The 25344-nt window shown below is 43.1% G+C and overlaps 1 protein-coding gene and 1 pseudogene across 1 annotated transcript; one reads left to right on the top strand and one right to left on the bottom strand.

Moving 5' to 3' along the window:
• Positions 1-569: 569 nt before the first annotated feature.
• On the bottom strand, positions 570-1466 carry LOC124521284 (ADP/ATP translocase 2-like; annotated as a pseudogene).
• Positions 1467-15710: 14244 nt separating this feature from the next.
• LOC124521114 (thymosin beta-10-like) lies at positions 15711-22497 on the top strand. The gene is made up of 2 exons (XM_047092271.1): positions 15711-15716; positions 22248-22497. The coding sequence occupies exons 1-2, from the start codon at positions 15711-15713 to the stop codon at positions 22443-22445; spliced, it is 204 nt and encodes a 67-aa protein (XP_046948227.1). The 3' UTR covers positions 22446-22497.
• Positions 22498-25344: the final 2847 nt, after the last annotated feature.

Here is a 25344-nt window from a genome sequence, read left to right as displayed (position 1 = left end):
GGCGCAAAAGTCTGGTTGAGACCGAGGCTCAGAATTGGCACGGTATCTTACCCACTGCAACCTATTAGGCAAACAAGTGATAACGCCAGCTCATATTCCAAAGGAGGAGGCATATTCTGTTTCTTGAAAGGACAGCAGCAAAGTGACATGTGGATACAGGGAAGGAAATAATGGCAATCAGTTTGCAAGTACTCTGCCACACATGGCCAAAACTAGGTGCCAAGAAAGGTGAGAGAGTCTTCAGATGGCAGCCATGAGCTCATGAGCAGAACAGATTCAGCGGGAACAGATTAGCAGTCTGTAAAGACTTCTCTTGTTTTCTTTTGGATTTTTTTTTTTATTTCTTCAAATTTGTTTATCAGGAGTGACTGAAAAAACGACAGTTGAGTCCCATCATCGCGGAAATGGCTTTAGGAGAAGACTGGTCAGATGAATAGTATTGCTTCCCATTTCCAACCAGTCAATAGTTGCCATTGATAAATAGATACCCAACAGTCTGTCAAGAATGCTCAAGATATGTTATACGCTACAACATGCCTGCTCACAGGGTGAAAAAGCCAGGAGATAACTCACGTGAACGTCTCGATTTCATCATGCAAGACAAGCACAAAAGCACCGCCCAGGCCTCTGCGAACATTGCACAAAGCCCCCTTGGGAAAAGCTTTGGCTCCTTCATCACGAGCAGTATTCCTCCGGCAGTCAAGCATGCCTGTGCACATGATATCAGCTCCTTTGCGCCCTGACTATACCGTCACACGGCGACAAAGAGTGTCAACCCGATAGGAAGTCAACACAGCAACCTCTGTGACGGATTGTGCGATCATCGCTAATGGAGATGTGAGTACTCTTGGGATGTGGATGCATTCCCTTTGCAGTGTCAGATACCGAAGTAGGCAGCTCAGTAGATGAGGTTACCCTGCGCAGAAGCATTAAAGCCTTTCTACAGGACCTTAGTCCCATCAGATTTGGAGTTCTTAACCAGGCAGTCACGGAGGCCCCTGAATTCCCTTTCAGCTCCAGCTTTGCCCACATCAGCTGCTAGAAGGGTATGGGCAAAACCAAGAGGAGACACAAAACACAGAGACGTGGCCCCAGAGGCGCCACCTGACCCGATTCCCTGCAAAGTAACACCAAAACTGGGTTCTCTTGTCCACACCACCCATGAAGGTCTGCTTGTATTTAACTTGAAAGGCAAAGTTAAGAGCCTGAGTGGGGAAGTATCTGATGATATTGGCCAGCCAAGTTACCACACCAGAAGGACAGGACTCCCTGCTCCTTGGAGATACGAACCACACAGTCTCTAATGCCCGTGTAGTGCTTATCTGCGGTGATTTGCTTGCTGGCATGTTGCACCTGCAGCAGCAGCTTGATCCGCTCGATGGGTGCTACCGAGGGGTCTTGGAGGTGGCCGCAGACACTCCACCCACCAGGAAGTCCTCGACAAAGGACACAGCAGCACTGGTCATGTTGAAAGGAAAGAGGAGGCAGGAGATGGCAGAGTAGTTCATAAAGAGTTCAGTTGTCCCCTAATTCTACACAAATCACTACAGAGGTTTCTGGGAGAACTCGACAATTTGATTTTTAAATTTATGCAGAAAAGCAAATGGCTTTTTTAGATAAGATAAGAAAAGCCAAGGCAATGCTAAAGAAGAACAAGATGGGGACACTTGTCCTTGCACATGTCAGGACCAATGGAACAGACCAGAGGCCAGAAACAAACTCATGCGTATATGGAAGCTCAATTATAAAGGAGCATGTATCACATCATCTGTGGGAAATTAAACACTTTGCAAAAGGCAAAACCAGAATAACTTTAGAAGGCAATATAGAATATTTTACAATATGGAAGAAAAGAAGGATTCCTTATGCAAGACCCCAAATCACCAAGCAGTTGGGGAGGAAGGCCACATTTACCACACTAAAATTGGGGCTTTCCAGGAGTTCATCAAAAGACACTAGGAAGAACATGACCAGACAATCCAGTGTAGAAATGGAACAGGGGTAGGTCGATAAAATAGAGCAGCAAAGCAGAAATGACTCAAACTGATCACAAGCCACAAATTGAGAAAGAATATTTGCAACATAAACAATCAATAAAAGATTGTTATCCAGAATTGCTGAAGAACTCTTCTAAGGAAAAGAACCAGAACAAAAGAGACACCAGTTATTTCATAAAAGAGGAAATGCTAATGGTGAAAAAAATGTGTAACAGATGTCCAGTCTCATTCATAATTAAGTCAAAAAAAATTGAAATCAAAATCAGATGCCATTTTATGCCTCTTTGCTTTTGCAAATTTTAAAATATCTGACAATGTCAAGTGTCTTCATAATGAAGATGTTTAGCAACAGAAACACTCACACACTGCCAGTGGGAGCACAGTCCGCTTGGAAAACAGTTTGACACTATGTAATAAAGCTGCACGTAACATATTCTATACCTCACAGTGTCTCTCCTGGGTATATGTGCTACAGGAACTTTTACAGATAAGGAGACATATATAATAGTCATAGAAACATTGTTCATAGAAGCAAAATCTGAAAAGAAAAAACCCAAATATCTAATTCTACTGAAATGGATACATAAAATACATATATATTTTCATACTTTGGAATTCTGTCTATAGTAGTTAAAAGCGAACGGATCAGCAGGATGGAATCTCAAAAACCAAAGCTAACAACCCCAACGAAAAGACAAAAGCGAGTCGTAGAAAAAACTAAGCTGCATGGTTCGTGATAATAAAGTGCGGCCCAAACTCAACAATACTGAGTGTTAGGATTCACTCATAGGCAGCAGCGCTGGTGTATTTCATTGCCAGTCTGGCTAAGCTAGAAACTACAAATCCCAGAGTTCCCTTCCCTATGTGGTTGGAGGTCAAACCTGACCAAAAGAGGAACTTAAATAAGAAAGGGGAGGCAGAAGGGGAGCAGCAGCCCGTTTTCTTGGAAGGCATGTGCAGTCAAAAGCGGCCATGGTGCTGGGTTCCTACTTACACTCCTCTCCTCTCGGCAGCTGTCAGCCCTTCTATCCACTGCCGGCCCTTTGGCCAACTGCAGGCTGATGGCAGCGGACTGGAAGAGGGACCACCTCGCAGAGGCCGTCCCTTCCCACCGTCTCCTGCAGCTGCCTCTTTGCAGCCCCGCTCGGTGGCCCGGATTCTTAGCTTCTCCTTGAGACGCTGGCTGGCCCATCCGCACGCAGCTTCAGAAGGCTGGTTAGTGGTTTTTCCTCCATCTTTCCCACAGTCCCTTCCAGATCTTCACTAACGGTAGAAGGTGTTAATTCCTAGAAGAAACCCCTTATCCCACATCGCTGTAAAGATGAGCAAGGGAATATCTTGCACAAGTTTCCTCAAGTGGGGAGGAGAAAGGGCAGCATTAAGGAAGGCCACAAGGCGCCTGGATGGCTCAGTTGGTTAAGCAGCCGACTTCGGCTCAGGTCGTGATCTCACAGTCGGTGAGTTCGAGCCCCGCGTCGGGCTCTGTGCTGACAGCTCAGAGCCTGGAGCCTGTTTCAGATTCTGTGTCTCCCTCTCTCTGACCCTCCCCCGTTCATGCTCTGTCTCTTTCTGTCTCAAAAATAAATAAGCATTAAAAAAAAAAAAAAAAAAGGAGGGGCACAAGGGACATCTGAGTCACCAGAATGTTTTTTTCTTAAGTTGGGTGGTGGGTACAAAGTATCCATCTTATTAATATTATTTACATTGTACGAGATATGATGTTACAATTCAGAGTTAAAAATGAAGACAAAAGTGGGTGGGGGAAATAAATAAAAGGGATTAATTAAGAGCACACGTACCTCGATGAGCTCTGAGTAATGTACAGAATTGTTGAATCATTATGTCATGCACAGGAGGAGAATATAACACTTTATCTTCATTGTACTTCAATAAAAAATATATTTTTTAAAAAAGTTGAAAAGGGACACCTGGGTGAATCAGTTGGTTAAGTGTCCAACTCTTGACTTCAGCTCAGGTCTTGATCTCACAATTTGTGGTATCTGTTGGGCTCTGTCCCGACAGTGCAGAGCCTGCTTGGGATTCTCTCTCTCTCCCTCTCTCTTTCTGCCCCTCCCTGACTCATTCTCTCTCTCTCTCTCTCAAAATAAATAAGCATGAAATTTTTTTTCTAATTTTTTTAAGTTAAAAAAATAGAAACATGTAGTGAGGTTTTCCAAACCAGAGAGTCCAAATCTTTAGGGAAAATCAATATGAATTTAAACGTGAGAGGGGCGCCTGGGTGGCTCAGTCGGTTAAGCCGCCGACTTCGGAGCGGGTCATGATCTCACAGTCCGTGAGTTCGAGCCCCGCGTCGGGCTCTGTGCTGACAGCTCAGAGCCTGGAGCCTGCTTCAGATTCTGTGTCTCCCTCTCTCTGACCCTCCCCTGTTCATGCTCTGTCTCTCCCTGTCTCAAAAATAAATAAACGTTAAAAAAAAAAATTTTAAATGTGAGGAAGAGAAAGAGTCTCGATGGTAAAAGGAAAAAGCAATGTGAACTCCATGGGACTTGTTCCCTGTACAGAGAGAGGAAGAAGCTGTCAGATCGAGACCAGATACCCCAGACCCTGAAGGTGAGATGACAGACTGCTCCCAAGGATGGTGGGTGGGCAGAGGGCTGATGGCGTCAGGACAGGCAGGGGGATGGCAGGGACTCTCCCCAGCAGACAGCCAGGTACTAAAAGCAGCAAGGTACCTTGATTTTAGCTGGAATGGGAGGCGTTGTCAGGAAAAGGCAGTGTGTCCCACGTGGGTGGCCACAGCCAGAAGCAGTGTTTACAATGGAAGTGCTGTCCTGGAGAGAAACTGAAAGACACAAGGTGGGATTTTTCCAAATGGCCCCTTACTGGAGAACCAGAGAGCTGGAGTGAGGGGTGGCCCTCAAATAAGGAAATCTGGGAGAAATTATGATAATAACGCCAGCAGCTACCATTTTAGGAATGCTTACTCATCTCCCTGACGTCTGAGCATTGGTCCCTTCTCTTTTCTAACTAAACTCACTTCTCTGACCATCTCTTTCAGTCTCGTGGTTTTTTTTTTTTTTTAACCTTATTTATTTTTGAGACAGAGAGAGATGGAACATGAACGGGGGAGGGTCAGAGAGAGAGGGAGACACAGAATCTGAAACAGGCTCCAGGCTCTGAGCGGTCAGCACAGAGCCCGACGCGGGGCTCGAACTCACCGACCGCGAGATCACGACCTGAGCCGAAGTCGGACGCCCAACAGACTGAGCCACCCAGGCGCCCCAGTCTCGTGGTTTTCAATACCAGCTACTGCTGATTTCCATTTCAGCCTGGATCTTTCTCCTGAACTCCAGGTTTTCATATCCAAAGGCGTCCTCGGGGCACCTTAGCTCAGTCGGTTGAGCAACCAACTTCGGCTCAGGTCCCGATCTTCCGGTCTGTGAGTTCAAGCCCCACATCCAACTGTGTGCTGTTAGCGAAGAGCCCACTTGGGATCCTCTGTCCTCCTCTCTCTGCACCTCTCCCACTTACCTTCTCTTTCTCTCTCTCAAAAATAAATAGACATTTAAAAATTAAAATAAAATAAAATAAAGGCCTCCTCAACATCTCACCACGGACGTTTAATTGGCATCTCAAAGGCAACTGTCCAAAACTGAGGTCTTGACCTTTCCCGCATCAACTACCCTGCCTCCATCAACCTACCCTAGCCCCACACTTGCACCTCCCTCCATTATTCCCATCTCAGTAAATGGACACTACATCCTGACTGTTGCTTAGGCAAAGAACATGGCATCTGTCTTGACGCTTCTCTCTTTCACCCTATATGTGATCCCTTGGCAAATTCTGTTATTCTAGGGGCACCTGGTGGCCTAGTCAGTTAAGCAGCTGACTCTTGATTTTGACTCAGGTCATTATCTCACGGTTCTTGAGTTCAAGCCCCACATCAGGATTCTCTCTCCCTCTCTCTCTCTCTGCCCCTCCCCAGATTGTGCAGGATACGCTCACTCATGTGCCCTCTCTCTCTCTCTCTCTTCCTCTCTCTCTCTCAAAATAAATAAACATTATTTTTTTTAATTCTGTTGCTCCAGCTACACTGGTCTCCTTAATTTTTCACTAACCCATCAGCTCTGCCTCAGGGCCTTTGCACTGATTATTCCTTCAACCGGATACACTTGGTCATGAGAAAATTGCCTGGCTGGCTGGTTCCTCTGCCTCGTTTGGTCTTTACTCAAGTATCTTCTTAATGAGGCCTCCTTAATTCCCCTAATTAAAATCACAAACCAGCCCCCCAACAGTTTCCCTTTTTTCTTTGCCTTTGACAGGAACATCACCCCTCTAAGACTTGGGGTTTTTAATTGGTAAAATAAGAATGCTAGTGGCCTCTACTCACAAGATTGCTTAAAACATGAGATAATGCATATAAGGTGCTTAGAACAAGACTTGGGGTGTAAATGAAAGCTCCATATATTAGCCATTATCATTGTTATTCCTCAGACTTATCTCCTACTGGGCTAGACTCTAGGTCTTAACGGTCTTGAGTAGACAGCATGAACAAAATTTGCTCTCATGGAATGTGTGTGCCATCAGTCTCCTGGTTGGATAGGCCAAATCTACTTCTAGACAAAGAACCCCTGGGACAGTAGTTGCCCTTTGCACCCTTCAGCCTCCACACCCCGCCCCCCCCCCCCCGCCACTTCTCCACAGAGAAGCAGAATTTGATGGTCACAAGCCAGAAGAACATGAGCACATTCTGTGGTACATGCCATGCCTGATCCCGCTTAGACCTGTCATCTCACCAGTGAGGGCACTGGGACTTAGAAGTCTATCAAGTCAGATGAGGGGAGATCCAGGGAAGGAAATCCAAAGCCGGGTTCCAATGGAAAGTATCTGTAAGTATTTCAAATAGAGAGAGGCAACCCAGGGAGTCAGTCTTTGAGACAATAAATTGCTACTGCCTAAGCATCCATTGAAAGGCCAGATCAGGAAGGAAGGATGGAAAGAAATTTGAGGAAAGCTCTCTAGAAAATATTGAATGGAAGCTCACTCAGAATTAAAATTGCGTAGTAGTATATATTACTGCATGATGGGACATCTTACTGTTGCAAAATGCAAAACGCTACTAAATATTGTACAACTAACATTGTAGCGTATCTATGTTGGTTGAGAACTGATAAAATCTGAAAACGTAATCTGGAATGAGGGCAGAAAATAAGGTTGTGCAAATGGATTTGTAAACTAGAAAATGAAATGGCCACAGGATGGCAGTACAAGGTAAGAGATAAGGATAAGCCTGCATTTTCTTAACCCTTGAGAGTGTTTTAAGATCTACAAAAACATCAAGTGCCTGAATATAACCTGTATAGCATTCTTAAAATTAGATTTAAAAAATCTTAAACACCAGAACTCTTTGACTAAAATCGGTTTCGAGGAAAATGATGCCCAGTTTTGGTTATGACATCTTACAGATTCTGTGCCTCCTGTATCTCTCCCTTCAAGTTCGAGCCAATATGATTACAAGTAAATTATAAGGTAACCATGTTACATTTTAAAGGGAATTCAAAAGCCTAAGGCAAAGTTTCCATCTCAGTTTCCTTTGAGTTCTCTACTTTTGATGCTCGACCTCTGACTTCATCCCATTTCCAATTAAAATCATTATCTAAATCCTTTCAGGCAGTTAAGGGGCCTTGACTGTCTTTAGTTCAAAATTGTCTTCATGCCAAAGAGGCACATTCTGGGGTGGCAGATTCTATTGCCCTTCAGGGGCAGGGAATCGAAGATGAGCCTGGAAAAGTAGCAGGAAGCCTGGCAAAACTTATTAAAAATTTAGATGTCATTCTGATGGCATTAAGAAGTCACTAAAGGGGCGCCTGGGTGGCTCCGTCGGCTGAGTGTCTGACTTCGGCTCAGGTCATGATCTCGCAGTTCGTAAGTTCAAACCCCGCATCGGGCTCTGTGCTGACGGCTCAGAGCCTGGAGCCTGCTTCGGATTCTGTGTCTCCCTCTCTCTCTGCTCCTCCCCTACTCAGGCTCTGTCTCCCTCTCTCCCTCTTTCAAAAATAAACATTTTTTTTAATTTTAATTAAAAAATAAAACAGGGGCGCCTGGGTGGCTCAGTCGGTTAAGCGTCTGACTTCGCTCAGGTCATGATCTCATGGTTTGTGGGTTCGAGCCCCGCGTCGGGCTCTGTGCTGGCAGCTCAGAGCCTGGAGCCCATTTCAGATTCTGTGTCTCCCTCTCTCTCTGCCCCTCCCCTGTTCATGCTCTGTCTCTCTCTGTCTCAAAAATAAATAAACATTAAAAAAAATTTTTTTAAATAAATAAAATAAAATAAAATATCACTAAAACTTTTACTAAAACAGGAGTGACGTTAATCACCTTGCACTCTAAAAAGATTAGCTACACTGTGCAATGAATTGCCCACTCTGCAGCCAATCTTACCACTTTTGGATTAAAAAACCTCAAGTGCCTTCCAACAGCCCTTAGAATAAAAAACCAAATTTTCACTTTTTTTTTACAGGGCCCTTCTAGAGCTGAGCCTGAAGGCTAACTTACCTAACCTACCTGGCCCCTAAATGCTAGTCTTTTCCTTTTTCCTGGGCATCATTCAGCCTCTCCCGGTGTTCCACTTGGGGCATTCTTTTTTTTTTATTTAAAAAAATTTTTTTTTTCAACGTTTATTTATTTTTGGGACAGAGAGAGACAGAGCATGAACGGGGGAGGGGCAGAGAGAGAGGGAGACACAGAATCGGAAACAGGCTCCAGGCTCTGAGCCGTCAGCCCAGAGCCTGACGCGGGGCTCGAACTCACGGACCGCGAGATCGTGACCTGGCTGAAGTCGGACGCTTAACCGACAGCGCCACCCAGGCGCCCCATAGGTCCAAGCTCTTTTCAACATAGGGATTATGATCTCATTAAAACGGTTATTAAGTAGTGAATTGATGACCTAAAAATATAATTTTGATTCATTTTTTTAACATAAGATGCCTTTTGTGTATTTCTTTTTTTTTAAATTTTTTTTTTCAACGTTTATTTATTTTTGGGACAGAGAGAGACAGAGCATGAACGGGGGAGGGGCAGAGAGAGAGGGAGACACAGAATCGGAAACAGGCTCCAGGCTCTGAGCCATCAGCCCAGAGCCTGACGCGGGGCTCGAACTCACGGACCGCGAGATCGTGACCTGGCTGAAGTCGGACGCTTAACCGACAGCGCCACCCAGGCGCCCCTAGGGCATTCTTGAGCCAACACCCCTCGGCTTGCCCTCTGCTTGGTGAATTCCTCCTCAACCTTCTGGCCTCAGATTAAAGACCCTCTGGGCTCCTCCGGAAGCTTTTCTCTGCACTCCCAGACTTTCCTCTCCTCTGTAATGAGATCCCAGAAGCCCAACACACTCAGTATTTGAATGATTACCCATTTAACGTCTCTGTCCCCACTAGGCTATAAACTGGGCAGAGGCAGAGGCTGTGGGGCCTCACGGCAGGGTCTAAAGAGTGAGCCGCCAGTGACAGCACGGAATAGACAAGCTCAGTGAGTGGATATAAACAAATGGAGGAAAAGACGCCGCCTGGAAGCACGATTCCAGTTAAAAACTACTCTAACAACGGAGAGGAGATGAAAGGGGTGGAGATGGAGAGGAATGGGCCGGCTGCAAGAGCTATTTGAGATGTACGATCGACAGGACACGAATTATATTTTATATGCTCGGCTAATCGCACTTTACCTGGCGGCTGGGTGTCTTCTCTGGCATAGGTTTCTTCTTGCAGCCCAGCACTACCATGAAGTCCCATTTAGCTAATGCAGTGGGAGAATCGTGACCCTAAAGAATTTATGAAGCTTGAGCAGACTGATGTATCTCCTTTTTCGTTCTGGTAAGCTCCACCCTGCCCACCCCAAGGCAAGGCAGAAGAGAAATCAAATGCTAATTCCTCTACTTCAGAAGATAATAGCAACTGAGACTTTGGATGAGGGCTGGGTGCCTTTTAACTTGAAAGAACATTTCCTTTCTCAATACCTCCCTTGAAATGTAATGTCTGTCCTTGAGAGATATCCTTGAGTTTAACCTAATTGGTCCATAATTGGAGGAGCCGGGATATCAGCAGCTCTCAAGACAGGACTTTCAAAAGATCCACCCCTGAGGACTCCCACGTGTCCTTCAACACAAACAGTTCTGACGGGAGTCCAGTCTTTACCTGTGACTCCAGGAGAAACACTGAGGGAATCTTCTTTATAACCCCCAGAAAAATTTCTCTGACATGCTTCCAAACTTTCTAGCCTCTTCAAATTTCTCTACATGTTCTTTCTTAACATGGTCTCCTACAACTCCCTTTCTACTCCCTCAAACCCATCAACTTTTTTCTTTCTCTACTCCTTATTCTGTGCACTTTGCTTCTCCCACCAAGAATCTCGGCCCTTTTCTTTTCACCGCAGAGTTCCTGTTGAAGACCCCTCCTATGGCTGAGGAGTTTACACAGTGCACGGAAGCACCCAGCTCAAGGATTAAGTAGATGCTAATAGCAAACTTGGGCTCTTCTTACACCCACGTGGCTGCTGGTATCCCCACGCCAGCGGGGCTTCCCCCATCTTGGTGTCCTTTGCCAGGTATCTGCTCAGAAGCAGACCCTCCTCTGGAGTGTAGGGAAGGGTAGGGAGCAGGAGCAAATAGTTTTCCCTTTTGGGGGTGGACAGGAGAAGAGCTGGGCATACTCACAGGTGAATCACTTTGTACATAAAATTAAGTGTAGGGACACCTGGGTGACTTTGTCCTTAAGCATCCGACTCTTGATTTCCGGTTCAGGTCATGATTTCACGGTTCGTGAGTTTGAGCCCGAAATCGGGGTCTGTGCTAAGTGTGGAGCCTGCTTGAGATTCTCTCTTTCTCTCTCTCAAAAATAAATAAATCAACATTAAAAAAAAAAAACCTGCTTGAGATTCTCTCTCTCTTTCTTTCTTTCAAAAAATAAACATTAAAAAAAAAACCTGCTTGAGATTCTCTCTCTCTTTCTTTCTTTCAAAAAATAAACATTAAAAAAAAAAACCTGCTTGAGATTCTCTCTCTCTTTCTTTCTCTTTCAAAAATAAATAAATAAACATTAAAAAAAAAAACCTGCTTGAGATTCTCTCTTTCTTTCTCTCTTCCAAAAATAAATAAATAAACATTAAAAAAAAACAACAACTAAGTATAGATTCCTTAAGCTCATACACTTTATATCATAAGGCCACATCAAACTTACAAATTCTATCTTAAACACTAAAAAGCGCTAAATTCAAATTTACACATCAATTTAATACGAAAATTAAAATCATTTTACTCAATCTACGTTGCCACATCTCATCTATTAGTACATGATGGCTTTGAGTTTGTGATATATATATATACATTGTCCTGTGCTAGGTGATGGCTCAGTTTTGTCATTTGTCACCACTCTTCTCTACTCAAACTACTGTTCTGCGAAATGATCCGTTCTTCAGTGCCCAAATGACGCTACTTGGCCTTGACAAGAGTGCTTCATTTACATAGAAGTCTGCTTCTGTTTTTTCTCAGCCTGTGATGATTGAAACGGTACTGTTGGGGGCCAGCATAATTATGAACACAAACAGAAGCAAAGAAATGGAGACAGCCCTCATTTAGAAGGTGATCCAAGGGATCTCAAGTGTATGCAAATACTAATTTCTTAGATTAGCGTCAAAATGGGGGGGGAGCATATTTTTCAATTTGTTATAGATTCTTAAGATTTCTCGGAGGTCTTGAGACCCCATTGGAGAAACACAGCTCTAAGGGTATTGCTTGATGACTGTCTGTCCCAATATTCATATAACCACTCTCTTTCAGCCTTCTACATTATCACTTCTCCATAAGGGAAGCAACCAGCTCTTATCCACTTATGAGATCCAGCTTTTAGAAAGGAAGTCTATCTTAAATGTTCCCCAAAAGTTCTAAAATTCCAAGTGGCCTCTCCCTCCTGTTTCTGCACTCAAAGCATTTATTAAACTTAACAATTGACAATCCATCACTAAAACCTTTTCTGTGTATTGCATTATCTACTGTTATTATTTAATGAGTGAATGTCTGGTCTCTACAAGATTTGATCTCCACTACAACTCCCAAAGAGCAGTAACCAGAATCTTTTTTTTTTATTTTTAAGTTTATTTTTTTGTCCTTAAGCATCCGACTCTTGATTTCCAGTTCAGGTCATGATTCCACGGTTCGTGAGTTTGAGCCCCAAATCTGTGCTAAGTGTGGAGCCTGCTTGAGATTCTCTCTTTCTCTTTCTCAAAAATAAATAAATAAACATTAAAAAAAAAAAACCTGCTTGAGATTCTCTCTCTCTTTCTCTCTTTCAAAAATAAACATTAAAAAAAAAACCAGAATCTTTTTTTTATTTTTAAGTTTATTTTTTTTTATTTTGAAAGAGAGAGAGCCAGAGGAGGAGAAGGAGGAGGAGAGAGACAGAGAGAGAGAGAGAGAGAAAACACCAAGCAAGCTCCACGCTGTCAACACAGAGCCCACCGTGGGGTTTAAACCCACAAACCATGAGATCGGGTGCCCACAATAACCAGAATCTTGTTTTAAAATTTATTTGGATCCTCACACTATGTGGAGACATAATAGTCATGCTGACTGATAAGAAAGGTTATCATTTTTATAATTTTGTGCTCTTTTGAAGACACCCACACAGGTCCTCCTGTGATGTTTCTCTATAATTCCTCTTGACTCTGCCAATCATAATCAGTCATTTACAGTGCGTCAGTTTGGATCCTCTGAGAAACAGATGCCAAAACAAGATGAGAGATGCAAGAGATTCATTGGAGGAAATGTCTGAAGGGAAACAAGCAAGAGAAGGCAGGGAGAGCCTTCAGCCCATGCTAGAGGTCTGCCGTCTGCAGAAAGAGAAGAAAGAAGGGATCGGGCAGGAAGAGCCTCAGAGAGAAACACAATTCTTAGGAAGTCTTAACCACCCACTGCCGGAGTAGCTCAGCTGGTAAAGTGTCAGACTCTTGATTTAGGCTCTGGTCATGATCTCACAGTTCATGGGATCAAGCTCCACACGGAGCTCTCTCTCTTTTCTCTCTCTCTCCCTTTACCTCTCTCTCTCTCTCTCTCTCAAAATAAATAAACACTAAAAAGAGAAAAAGAAAATCTCATGTAGCCAATGAGGCATCCCCACACCAAATGTGAGCTGGCTCTGGCATCCCCACAGCGATCAGTGATTGGCTGGGAGCAGCTGGGGGAAGTGTGACCTCACGTCTTCGCAGGGATGAATCCGAGGGGACAACGGCTGAGCTGTCAGTTCACTGTGTCTCCCACTGCAGATTCTCTTAAAGAGATACTGGCGGGGGCACCTGGATGGCTCAGTCAGCTGAGCAGATGCTGACTCTTGATCTCAGTTCAGGTCTCGATCTCAGGGTAGTGAGTTCAAGGCCCATACTGGGTGTGAAGCCTAGTTTTAAAAAAGTACCCTCATGGCTGCTACGTATAACTTATTGTGAGTGGTATATTTTGAAGTGTGGATGCCTCTGAGGTTGTTTGCATACAAACTCTTGCTCAGATATCTGCATTTTAAACTTGGTGGCAAATTATGAGATAAACCTTGCATTGCACATGTGAGAGATTTGGATAGAGAAGGAATTAGGGGCCTCTGATAAACGCATAAGACTCTAAAGACTTCCAAGGAAGAAAGAAAACAGTCTCCCACCTTTCCCTTCCCAGTCCTGAAGCATCTCCTCATAAAGCTCTTCATTAAGTCAAAGTATGTCACATGACAGTCAGGTAACAGCCACTCCTACAGACAGCCACTCCTACAGAGAATGAAGTTTGGGAATAGAGTATCCAACTTTTTCCCATACCAACCAATTTTACAGAATAAGTTCCATGTCTCAACTCAGTCTTGCTGCACTGTTCGGGTACAACCACAATGTGTTCCCAATGGAGGGGGCAGTCAACAACTTGAGAAAACTCAAACTTGAGCCAGCCTCAAGTAAAAGTAGGATGTCTCTGGCACATTTATGTATGTGTGTGGTATGTATGTATGTAAGTATGTGTGGAGTCAGGCTACATTATAAATAATAAGAGTTTTTGAATAAATGCTTGAGAAAAATACATTAGAAATACGCGGGGTTTTTTGTTTTCTGTGGTGTGTATGTTTTCTGATCATAGCCCAAGAGGAGAAGGCGAGCCATGTCTAAATCAGTTAGGCTGCTGTAAAAACATACCGTAGGCCGGATGGCTTAAACAATAAATACTGATTTCTCACAGTGCTAGAGTCTGGAAGTCTGAAATCGGGATGCCATCACGGTAGAGCTCTTGGTGAGGACGTTCTCCCTGGTTTCTAGACAACAGGCACCTTCTTGCTGTATCCTCACACAGCAGAGAAAGCGAGCTAGCTCTCTGATCTCTTCTAAGGACAGTAATCCCATCATGAGGGCCTCACGTAAACCTAATCACCTTCCAAACGTCCCATCTCCAAACACCATCACATTGGAGGTTAGAGTTTCAACACATAAACTTGAGGGGTGTGGGAGACAACATTCGGTCCATAGCAGGCGGGAACAATGGAAGAGAAGGGGCATGGAAATGTCTTAGTGTTCTTAAGGGTATCTTAGAGAAGAAGGCACACCTGAGGGGACGCCTTGTCTTCAGCCTCCGAATTGTCACAATTACTGAAGCTCACTCTGTTTTTGGTTTTGTTTGTTTGTTTTGTTTTTTCTTTAACCTACAGGAGCCAAGGGTGTAAAGTAAATGAGCAAGGGAGACCTGAAGAAGCATTGCTGAATACATGTGGAGGGATGGACACTGTGACAAATTCGAGAGGACTTGGCCCATTTAAATAGGACAGTGGCGGTGTAGCTTCTGTCTCATGAGAATGTAGTTTTGCCATATCCCGTAGTGCTTAAAGGTGATCAAGTAGCGTAGGTTCTCATGTGATGTCTTCTTATGATTGAATGTTGGCTTAAAAAGATCTAGAAAACACTCTTTAGTCCAAACAAACAGGGCTACAAACCAGTCTTATTTCACAGGCCACTAAATGTCAGCCTTTCCTCTGCTGTGATGACTTTCCCAAAGATATTTACAGTACAATGGCTTGGAAACATTTAAAGGGAAAAACTCTGGCAAGTTAAATTTTCAGACTAAAGAAAGGGGAAGATATTGGACACTGTGCCTCCTCGGTGCCCCCCAAATGTCAAAGGTACACTAGGCCCCGTTTCGACTACGTCCAAGACTAATTCTGATTAGAAAACATGGTCTAAATGAGCACTTTGATTTTCTGCAAGAAGCACGTCCATCTTCCGTAATAATTTTATTTCGCAACACATACAAAAGCGCACAGTTGTTCTTTTGGTAAGTACTCCAATTTTATTTAAGAAGTAAACCTCTTGGCTTAGAGGAGCTTTTCCCCAGCTGGTGTATTATAAGAATGACAAGCCTTCCGGGCTCACCTTGGACCTCACATTTGGCTGGTCATGGACTGCATGTGCTGTCAGTCACCACCCCTAATTTGAAAGCGACCAGGATAAAGGAAAAAAGTAATTATCTGTTCGGGGCCTGATTCTATTGCTTAACTGCTTGAATGGCTCCAGAAAATTCCACTGGGAACCACAGGCACAGAGTGCGAGAGCATCTCATCTTTTCTGTTGAAAAGTTAAAATAGGGCATCTTATCACCATGGTTACAGAGTTCTGGGGGTAGTCCTGGTCCCTTACTAACCAAAAAGATCAGTTAAGTGACCAACAGGGAATCTGAACGGCGGCTGCACTGACATGCCGGTAACGGCAAAGGAGCCCACAGGCAACCTCGGAACTGACATGTGCCTTCACATATCAGGGAAAAAAGTCTTAAATGTGTTTTCCACTGTGTCTAATTGTAAATAGCGGTGGGAATTTGTGTGTACTTTAGCAACGAATTCGAAGTTACAAGACTCATTATAAATAGAAGGATAATTTGCATTAATACTCATTACATGAATTTAAGATTAACAAAATTAAATTGAATCTGAGAGAAGCAAAATGTACAGTCTTCCCGAAAAAGTAGAAACGAAAACAAATGTGCCTATTCCGTTAACACCGAATATCGGGTGTTAGTGTTGGGTATCTTCTACGCAATAGACCTAGTGTTGGATGTGGTGGCTCATACAGCCATGAGAGGCAATATCCTCATTGCAAATTGCTCCTAAGCTAATCAGAGATTTGTGATGGAAAAATTATTAGCCAGCATAACAAGTGCTAGGTAAATGTTATCTATAAATTGTTAGAGGGCCCAAGAGGCAAGAATAATTGTTTGGGGGAATGCAGGGAAGCTTCCAAGTGGAAAGAGCATTGGGGCAGGTTGTAGATGATGGGCAGGAGAGAGCCTGTGCAAAGGTCCAGCTATGAAAGGGCGCCACCTATAGGCAGTGACAGTAAGAACCCCGTTGCAACTAGAGTTCTGGAAGTCCATGACGAGGGCAGGGGAAGTCATTTGAAGCCAGAATCGGCAAAGCCTTTCATACTAGATTTAATACTGTAGGCGACAAGGAGCCAGTTGGACTTTAGTCGGAAAGCAAGATGATCAGACTTGATCTCAAAAGTCTCCCCAGCCGCCATAGGGAGAACCAGAATAGTTAGAAACCTATAGGAAATATAAAATGAGCATACTGCCCTGATGTGATGTGCCAGCTTTTGTGTTGTTCAAAGCATTCTTCTTTTATTACGTATGTATTCGTAAGAAAAATTTCTGAAAATATACAGATCAATTTTATAGTAGACTGTATCCATATCCCCAAGGATTTTGTGTATCACATCTCATGTGATACCTTTGTATAGTCTCTAATAAGAGAATGGGCTTAATTAATCACGTTTTCAGAATTCAGGGACCCAAAGATTTGTTCATTTGACTCTCATGCGTTTTGCATTTCAGAACCTTGAAAATATGTCCCTGCACAGAGCTCAAAGAAGTTCGGGATTATTTTAAAAACTGGCAAAAGAAAAAAAATATCCACAGCATTCACTTGGAAAGAAATTAATTCTGGCATCCATAATGTATTCTTAGGAAAAGAATTGCAGAAAAAGAAAAGTTATGCTATAGAATAAAAAAAGGATAAATTCAACAACAACAAAAGGGACTCCTGTATTGTACCTCATTCCCTGGGTAACAGGAAATATTTCTTACCTTCCTCCTCTACCACCCTGACGAGTCATGAAATCCAGACATGAAACCTAGACATTTAATCACAGCTACATTCACCACTAATCATCAATAGATGCAATCCCGGTAGCTTGTGTCAACCATGAGAGCCCCAGGCAAAAAGAATCCTCAAGAGTAACAGGAATAAGACTTCACTCAGAGCCCTGTAATAATTTCCTGCTGAGTCCACAAGAGAAGGTAACTGAATTTAATTTGTGAAAAAAGACGACTGTGACCATATATCCAAGAAACGTGCTAATCATCCACATTATCTATTGTATCTATTGTAATAATACAATACCCCATTCTCCCCATTTTACAGGTGAGAGAACAGCTCTAGAGAAACTAATGTTCCTTAAGTCACATAGCTGGTAAGTAGCCCAAATAGGATTGGACCCATGACTTCTTGATTCTAAAGCTGGTGCTCTCATTTGAGGAGAGCTACAAGGAGGAATTCAAGTTCCAGCAGAGTAAGACGAGTGAATTCCATAGTTTTTAGGAGACAGAGTCCCCCTGTCTGGCCTGAAGGGTCCAGGAAGACTTCCTGGTGAGGGTGGCATTTGACCTGAGTCTTATGTCCTGGATAAGTCAAAAGATGATGGAAACCCATTCCAGGTTTGAATTTAATAGCAAACATGAAAAGATATAAATCTATAAGTGACATTAAGACATAAATTTGTACCTAATTATGCACTCAGTAAACGTATTATGCACCCATTATACGTCAGATACAAATAGTGGAGATAGGGTGGTGAACAAGAAGGTTGTGTGAGGACAACTACGTTCCTTTAAAAATTGTTTTAAGCATCCCTGCCTTTCAGGGTTACTAGGTTAACTAATATAACTACAGCAAGGAGTTGGTAGAGAAGAAAAATAAGACAAGGCTGTCAATGCAATTTATAGTGAAAGTTGTGGGATAACAAATTTGTAATTATGATGGCTCTTTTCATGTCACACCTCAATATAAAATAATTTTGATGTGGCTTACAAAGATACTATGGTAAACAGAATGAAATGTAAAACTCTGAGGAAATTGGAATGAAGAAAGAAATATATAAAAAATAAGATGAAGTCGGAGTAAAGTCAGTCAAAAAGTTGAATACCTACTGGAAAGGGCTATAAATTTGGCTTCATATTTTCTATACTTTCTAAACTCCCCCTCCCCAAATCATCAGTTATGATTCCATAAGACAAAACAACTATTCAATTAAAAAATGAAACTTAAGGGCACCTGGATGGCTCAGTAGGTTAAGCATCCGACTCTTGATATCAGCTCAGGTCACCATCTCGGCTCAGTTCATGATCTCGCTTTTGTGAGATCAAACCCCCTGTTAGTCTCCATGCTCTGTGTGAAGCCTGTTTGGGATTTTCTCTCCTTCTCTCTGCTCCTCCCCAGCTCCCACACACACCCTCTCCCTCTCCCTCTCTCTCTCAAAATAAATAAGCATTAAAAAAAATAATAAAATTTAATTTAATTTAATTTCTGATAGCAGGAATAAGACTAGCTAACCTTTATTGCTTATCATTTGCGATTAGAATATGGGGCTTAATTAATTTATGTGTATTTTCTCACTTGGTGATCATAGAAACTTCATGCAATAGGTACTATCGTAGTCTGCATTTTATAGAGAAGAAACTATGCCTTAGGGAAATTAAATAAATTTACCCAAAGCACCTAACCAATACGTGGGACGGGCAGTCTCGGGTCGAGCAAACTCTTTATTACCCCAGACCCAGGAACTGAACTGCTAGGTCATATCTGAAATAAGTTTTCCGCGTAAGTCATCAAGAAAATAGAGCAAGCAGTGAAGCACAGTGGATCTCATTTTTCAGTGAGCATATAAACCACCTGGGGATTTTAAGCTACAGATTTTGATTCCACAGATCTGGGGTGGGTCTTGGGGTTTCTAACCAGCTCTCCAGAGATACTCATGTCGTTGGTCCAGACCACACTGTGACTCGCAAAGCTGTAGCAAATAATATTTCTACAGGTTCCGGGGGGTTATATATTACAGCATCTCTCAAAGGAAATGGATGGCCTATAACCAAAGCATTTCAAGAAAAGCATCGTTTTTAAAAAGCAAAATTAGGGGCGCCTTGGTGAATCAGTTGGTTAAGTGTCTGACTCTTGATGTCAGCTCAGGTCATGATCTCGTAATTCTTGGGGTCAAGCCACATGTCGGGCTCTGTGCTAACAGCATGGAGCCTACTTGGAATTCTCTCTCTCCCTCTCTCTCTCTGCCCCTCCCCTGCTTGTTCTCTCTCTCTCTCAAAATACACAAACTTTAAAAAAAAAAAAAAAGCAAAATTATGCAAGGAATGTACTACTGGAACGGTTTGGCCTAACCAAGAAATTTAAAGTGTCTGGAGAAAAAAAAATGGGTATTCTATTAATAATATACCTTATGGTCATACTAGTCTGTATTTAATTGCAACAAAACTGTAATGAATCCCTGCAACTAGAGACAGGTACTGATGACTAGATCTCAAGGAGGTGGGTGTTCAGTGCTACTTACACATATGGCTCTGGTTTACGTCGAGAAAGTAAAAAGGGCCAAAGCGGAGGGAGGCTCAAAAGGGAAATGGCCTCAGATTTTCGGGCCTAGAAAACTGATTTTGGTAAAATAACTGCTACATGGCAACATCCAACATCAAGAACCTCTCTTTTTCAATTAACAAAGGATGGGAGAGAGCTTCTAAGACGACTGTTTCACAGCCTATCATTTTATAACAAAATTGCATCCGTTCAATTGCTATTTTGCTTTTAACTTCAAACCTGTTGGCAAGGAAATGTCAATATCTAAGCACACTCGAGGGCAAATCTTTCTTCCTGTTTTTGAAGTGAATCAGTAGCAAGGTAACAGCAAGTTATAGAGTTTCACTAATCCAGGAGTTAGTTGGATTTAATCCCAATCACTGTAGCCTTGATAAATCAGGTGGGCCTTCTCCTGCCTCCGTTTCTTTACCCATAAAGTGACTATGATTATACTGTTGTACTCTCTCACAACTTACTTCTGCGGCATAGTCCCTTTATCTAATGGACGCTTTGCCATCTTAACGATGCGTGGTCAGGAATCTCCAGATTCAAAGGCTTCTGTGTGTTTACACTGGGAAGGAAGGGGACTACGAACCCGCATTTTCTCTTCAGGAACGCAAAGTCAATACTCAACTTGCCAAAAGGAACTAAAGCAATGTGAGAGCAGAAGGAAATGTTTATTGTTTTTCTTCCAAGTTTTACTTAAATTCCAGTTAGTTAACATACAGTTTCAGGTATAAGATTTAGTGATTCATGACTTCCTTACAAAACCCAGTGCTCATAACAAGTGTCCTCCTTAATGCCCATTACCCATCTAGCTCAACACCCTCCAGCAACCTTCAGTTTGTTCTCTGTAGTTTAGAGTCCGGTTTTTGGTGTGCCTCCCTCTTTCCCCCCACCCCCCATGTTCACCTGTTACATAGAATGAAGTTTTTAAAAATCCCATCCCTGCAACCATTATGTGGTTCAGGTTTCTCAGTTTCATGGTGCTTCAGAACTAAAAGCCAAGGAAAGCCTCAAGCTGAGGTGTGTCTAACAAGGTTCTTCTGGGTCACTGGTTCCTAGGTGGAAATTCTCACGAATGGACAGATTCAGGTAGCATGCCTCGGAAGCTTATGCAATTTGAAGGCTGTTTCTAGAAACAAATGCAAATTGTGAATCCCAAAACAAGTACAAGTGTATCAAGGAATAAGAAAAAAAATCACAACAAATAACAAATTGAAAACTGACAAACACTGTCAACATCCAGAAAAATAACATAATTTTATTAACTTCCTGACACACCTTCCATTAGCCTTCTTTTTTTTTACTGTTCTTTGCACTTCATGCCCTTTGAGCAACTTTTTGTATGACAATTATTTTATAATTTCCATAGAGAGAATGGACTTCAGTATCTCCGGAAGCAAGTTTGTTCAAAATATATCAATAGTTTAGAGAAGCTTCTTTCGACGTCACGGCTCCTTACTCATAACTTCATATAAATTTTTAAGATTCTGGTCAGTACTGGGAAGGCTTTTATCAAGTGTTTCAACATGTGAGTTCTAGGGCTTGGGGGAATTTTCTACCAGTTACATCGAGTTGAATACCCAGCCACATGCCTCTGACGCTGGGTACAATGCACACATTCAGCAGCTTGACCACACCTCTGACCTCGCACCTAAGCAAATCACCGTGGGAGCTGCTTTTTCTAGAAGTCATTCCAACACCAAGACAGCTAGCGAGCAGTAACTCACTTGTGTAGAAGTGTGAGTCAAATGTATCCCATAAACCCAAACAAAACAGATTCCCAGACTCAACTTTCCCATCACTGAAACCCAAAAATGCCTCCAGTGCCCCCATGCCAGTTGATGGGAGGGCATGCGATAGAAAGCAAAGTCAAAGTGATCCTAGCCACTGCAGTTAAAATATCTTATTGTGACTACAAAATATCTTCCTTTGACTCCCTGCTAGTGAGGCCCTGAAGCGTAAACAGCATTTGCTTCATTGTAAGTCCACTTCTGACAGAAAATGGCTCTTCTCTCATTTTCTCATGCCAGGCAACTTTAATATATTCACCATCAGTTTGTCACTTCGTGCAAAGAGTTGTGCCAGGTGCCTTTTTGTTTTTAAGTTTCTTTATTTATTTTGAGAGGGAGAGTGAGAGCACGAGCAGGGTATGGGGTACAGAGAGAGGGAGGGAGAGAAAGAATCCAAAGCAGGCTCCACACTGTCAGTGCGGAGCCTGATGCAGGGCTCAATCCCATGACCATGAGATCATGACCTGAACTGAAATCAAGAGTCAGACACTTAACCGACTGAGCCACCCAGGTGCCCCTGTGCTATGTGATGTTTTAAACATTAGTTCATGATGAGGCGCCTGGGTGGCTCAGTCAGTCAAGCATCTGACTTTGGCTCAGGTCATGATCTCGAATGATCTCGCGGTCTGTGAGTTCAAGCCCCAAGTCGAGCTCTGTGCTGACACTTCAGAGCCTGGAGCCTGCTTCGGATTCTGTGTCTCCCTCTCTCTCTGCCCCTGCCCCGCTCATGCTCTGTCTCTCTCTCTCTCTCTCTGTCAACAATAAATAAACATTAAAAAAAAAAATTAGGTCTCTTGCTGCAGCAACGGGAGTGGGAGCACCAGTCGCTGGGCTCCAGGCGGAACTCCAGGGATCCCTTTAAGAAAAGGGCAGACAAGCCAGACATGGGGGAAATCGCCAGCTTGGATAAGACCAAGCTGAAGAAAACGGAGACGCAGGAGAAGAACACCCTGCCGACCAAAGGGACCATTGAGCAGGAGAAGCGGAGCGAAATTTCCTAAGAACCTAAAGGATTCCCCACCCCCGTCATCTTTGAGACACCCTCGTCGTGGAGGAAGAAGAGCCACCTGCAAGATGGACACGAGCGACCAGCTGCACCGTGAACCCGGGCCCTCCGTGCCGATGCCACCGGCCTGCGGGTCTCTGAGCCCACCCTCCCCGCCCCAATCGGACTGCCAAATTCTCCAGTTTGCCCTGGGATATCATAGCAAATTATTTGTATGATTCATGAAATTAAAACACACCTCGTGGCAAAAAAAAAAAAATTAAACATTAGCTCCTGTCACCCTCACATCAAACTGGGGGCCAGTTATTATTGCACAGCTGAGGAAACTTGGGCTCTGAAAGGTGAAACCATTTTGTTCAAGGTTGCAAAACTAGCACAATCATTGCCAAAGCTGGTACACGTGCAAGTGTGCGATCTTGTTTTCCTGAGAGAAAAGCATGAGCTTAAGGCAGAAGAACAAGAGGGTTTACTATGCTTTCTTTAGCACCAGCAAAACAAACAAAAAAACATGGAGAGATCTCAAAGTCTCATCAAGAAGTTCAAGTGCTGCGTCAATACCTTCTAGTAGTAAGTTGGACCCTAGGCTGAGAATCCAAACAGTTCACTCAGGGGCACCAGGATGGCTCAGGCGGTTCAGCGTCTGACCCTTGATTTCAACTCTGGTCAAGATCTCAGGGTTTGTGAGTGCCAGCGCCCCCCATCCCAGGAGACCCCACGTTGAGCTCCAGGTTGACAGTGGGGAGCCTGCTTGGGATTCTCTGTCTCTCCACCTCTCTCTCTCTCTCAAAAATTAATAAGTAAACATTAAATTTTTTTTCAAAAAAATAGTTCGTTCAGACATTAGTGCTGCCTTTGGGTAACTTGTGTAAACCATTCACCAACAGTTGAACTCCGTTTTTATCATATGCCAAATAACACTTTCCAGTAAATTTTAAAATACCTTATTTTCATTTTTGAATCAAGATCCAATGAACCTTACTAAATAACATATAAATGGCCTGATTTGCTATTTCTTACTAGAGCCGTCTGTATAGATTGTACCCTAGAAGAATCTGGGTAAGTAAAGCATGATTATAATAAAATTATTCTGCTTAAACTACCGGTTATAATTCTCTTCGGTTTCCTGGCTAAGCTTATATCCATTATCCCAGGAAATCCTAGAGTGACGTCTTCCCACCAAAACCCTAACTCTACTCAGACCACTGAAAGCCACTTACTCATTATTTAGGTTTGCAGTATTAGCCTATCCCAAATCCCTCTGAGAATGTGGCCACACTAAAAAGTTCAACTCCAGGAAACCATAGAACGACTCTTTTGTGGGGGATCTTAAATGCAATACGTGCTGCGTTTATGACCCAGCCTCCCTCCATCACAAACACTTTCAAACGAATGTGCTCCCCATGATTACTCATCAGAGAAATGCAAATTGAAACTACAATAAGATACCACTCTGCAGTGACCAGAAGAGCTTACATTTAAAGACTGACGTATCCAAATGTTGGCAAGGATGTGGAAAAAACTGGAACTCTCAAAAACTGATGGTGGGAATGTAAAATGGCACAACCACATGGCAGAAATATTGGGTAGAACAAACTAAAGCTGAACCTACGTATACCATATATAGCCCAGCAACTCTATGCCTGGGAATGTATCCAAAAGAAATGAGTGCATATCCCCGCCAAAAGACATGTACATGAGCACCTGGGTGGCTCAGTGGTTAAGCATCTGACTCTTGATTTCAGCTCGGGTCATGATCTCACGGTTCAAGAGTTCGAGCCCCACGTTGGGCTCTGCGCTGACAGCATGGAATTGAAACGCCACGAGTCTAAGAGACCCCCAAAAACGAACCACCAGAGTCCAGAGTCAAAGCTAAGCAGCAAGGGTCATTTATTGCAGGTTCGAACCTGGACCTCTGCGCACTCGTTGCCGGTGACGCTAAGAGGCCCCGAGAGAGGTTTTTACACCCCTTTTATAGACAGGTACAAACAAGTCATGGGGAAATCAGGAATTTTCCACAGTTACAGAGCTGCGATTGGTTGGTGTTTAAAGTTGGACACTTAGCAATATTCGATTGGTTCCTGCCTTTAGGTCAGACCACAACCGGGGGTACGGGTATCACAATGATTGATCAGGAATACATGGATGTGCCAAGCAACAATGATTGATCAGGAATACACAGGCGCGCCAAGCAATTGTACAGAAGCGGAACAAGCTGGTTAGGCTTGGTTAGGTTTCAGTTTCCTGTAACTTAAGCTTTTAAGTTTCAGTTTTCTCAGGCCTCTCAGAATAAAGTGAAATAAAGTGGTAATTTAAGTTATTGAAAAAGCCTAACTGCAATTAGAAACGCCATATAAGGACCCACTATAAAACCCCTTCAATTTTGACTTTCTTACTCCTTGAGGGCTAAATAAGGCATGACCTGTCCATCCATTGAACCGGTTGAAGCCAAACCCTTCATGCAAAGGGGTTGGGATTCATGCTGAGATTCCATCTCTCTCCCTTTTTCTGTGCCCCTCCTGTGTGCACTCTCTCTCTCTCTCAAAAGAAATAAGTAAACTTAAAAAATAAAAAGACATGTACAAGAATGTTCACAGGTATTCTTTTGTAATCGCCAAAGACTGCAAACAACCTAAATGCACACCAAAAGTAGAACGGGTATATTGTGGTGTAACCACACTCTGGAATACTATGCAGAAAAAACAATGAACTAACTTCAACTGTAGGCAACAAGGATAAATCTCACAAACAAGCATGAGTGAAAGAATACAAATACAACAGACTGAATAGGATAACTTTTATTTTTTTTTTAAATTTAATGTTTTTATTTATTTTTGAGAGGGAGAGAGAGAGAAAGAGAGACAGAGCACCAGCAGGGGAGGGGCAGAAAGAGAGGG

The sequence above is a fragment of the Lynx rufus genome, unplaced genomic scaffold, assembly GCF_022079265.1.
Source record: "Lynx rufus isolate CCGP_SWC_20201006 ecotype Redwood Valley unplaced genomic scaffold, mLynRuf1.p SCAF_3, whole genome shotgun sequence".
NCBI lineage: Eukaryota > Metazoa > Chordata > Mammalia > Carnivora > Felidae > Lynx > Lynx rufus.
Note: the sequence above shows the minus strand (reverse complement) of the source record. Positions and strands in the feature narration are given on the sequence as shown.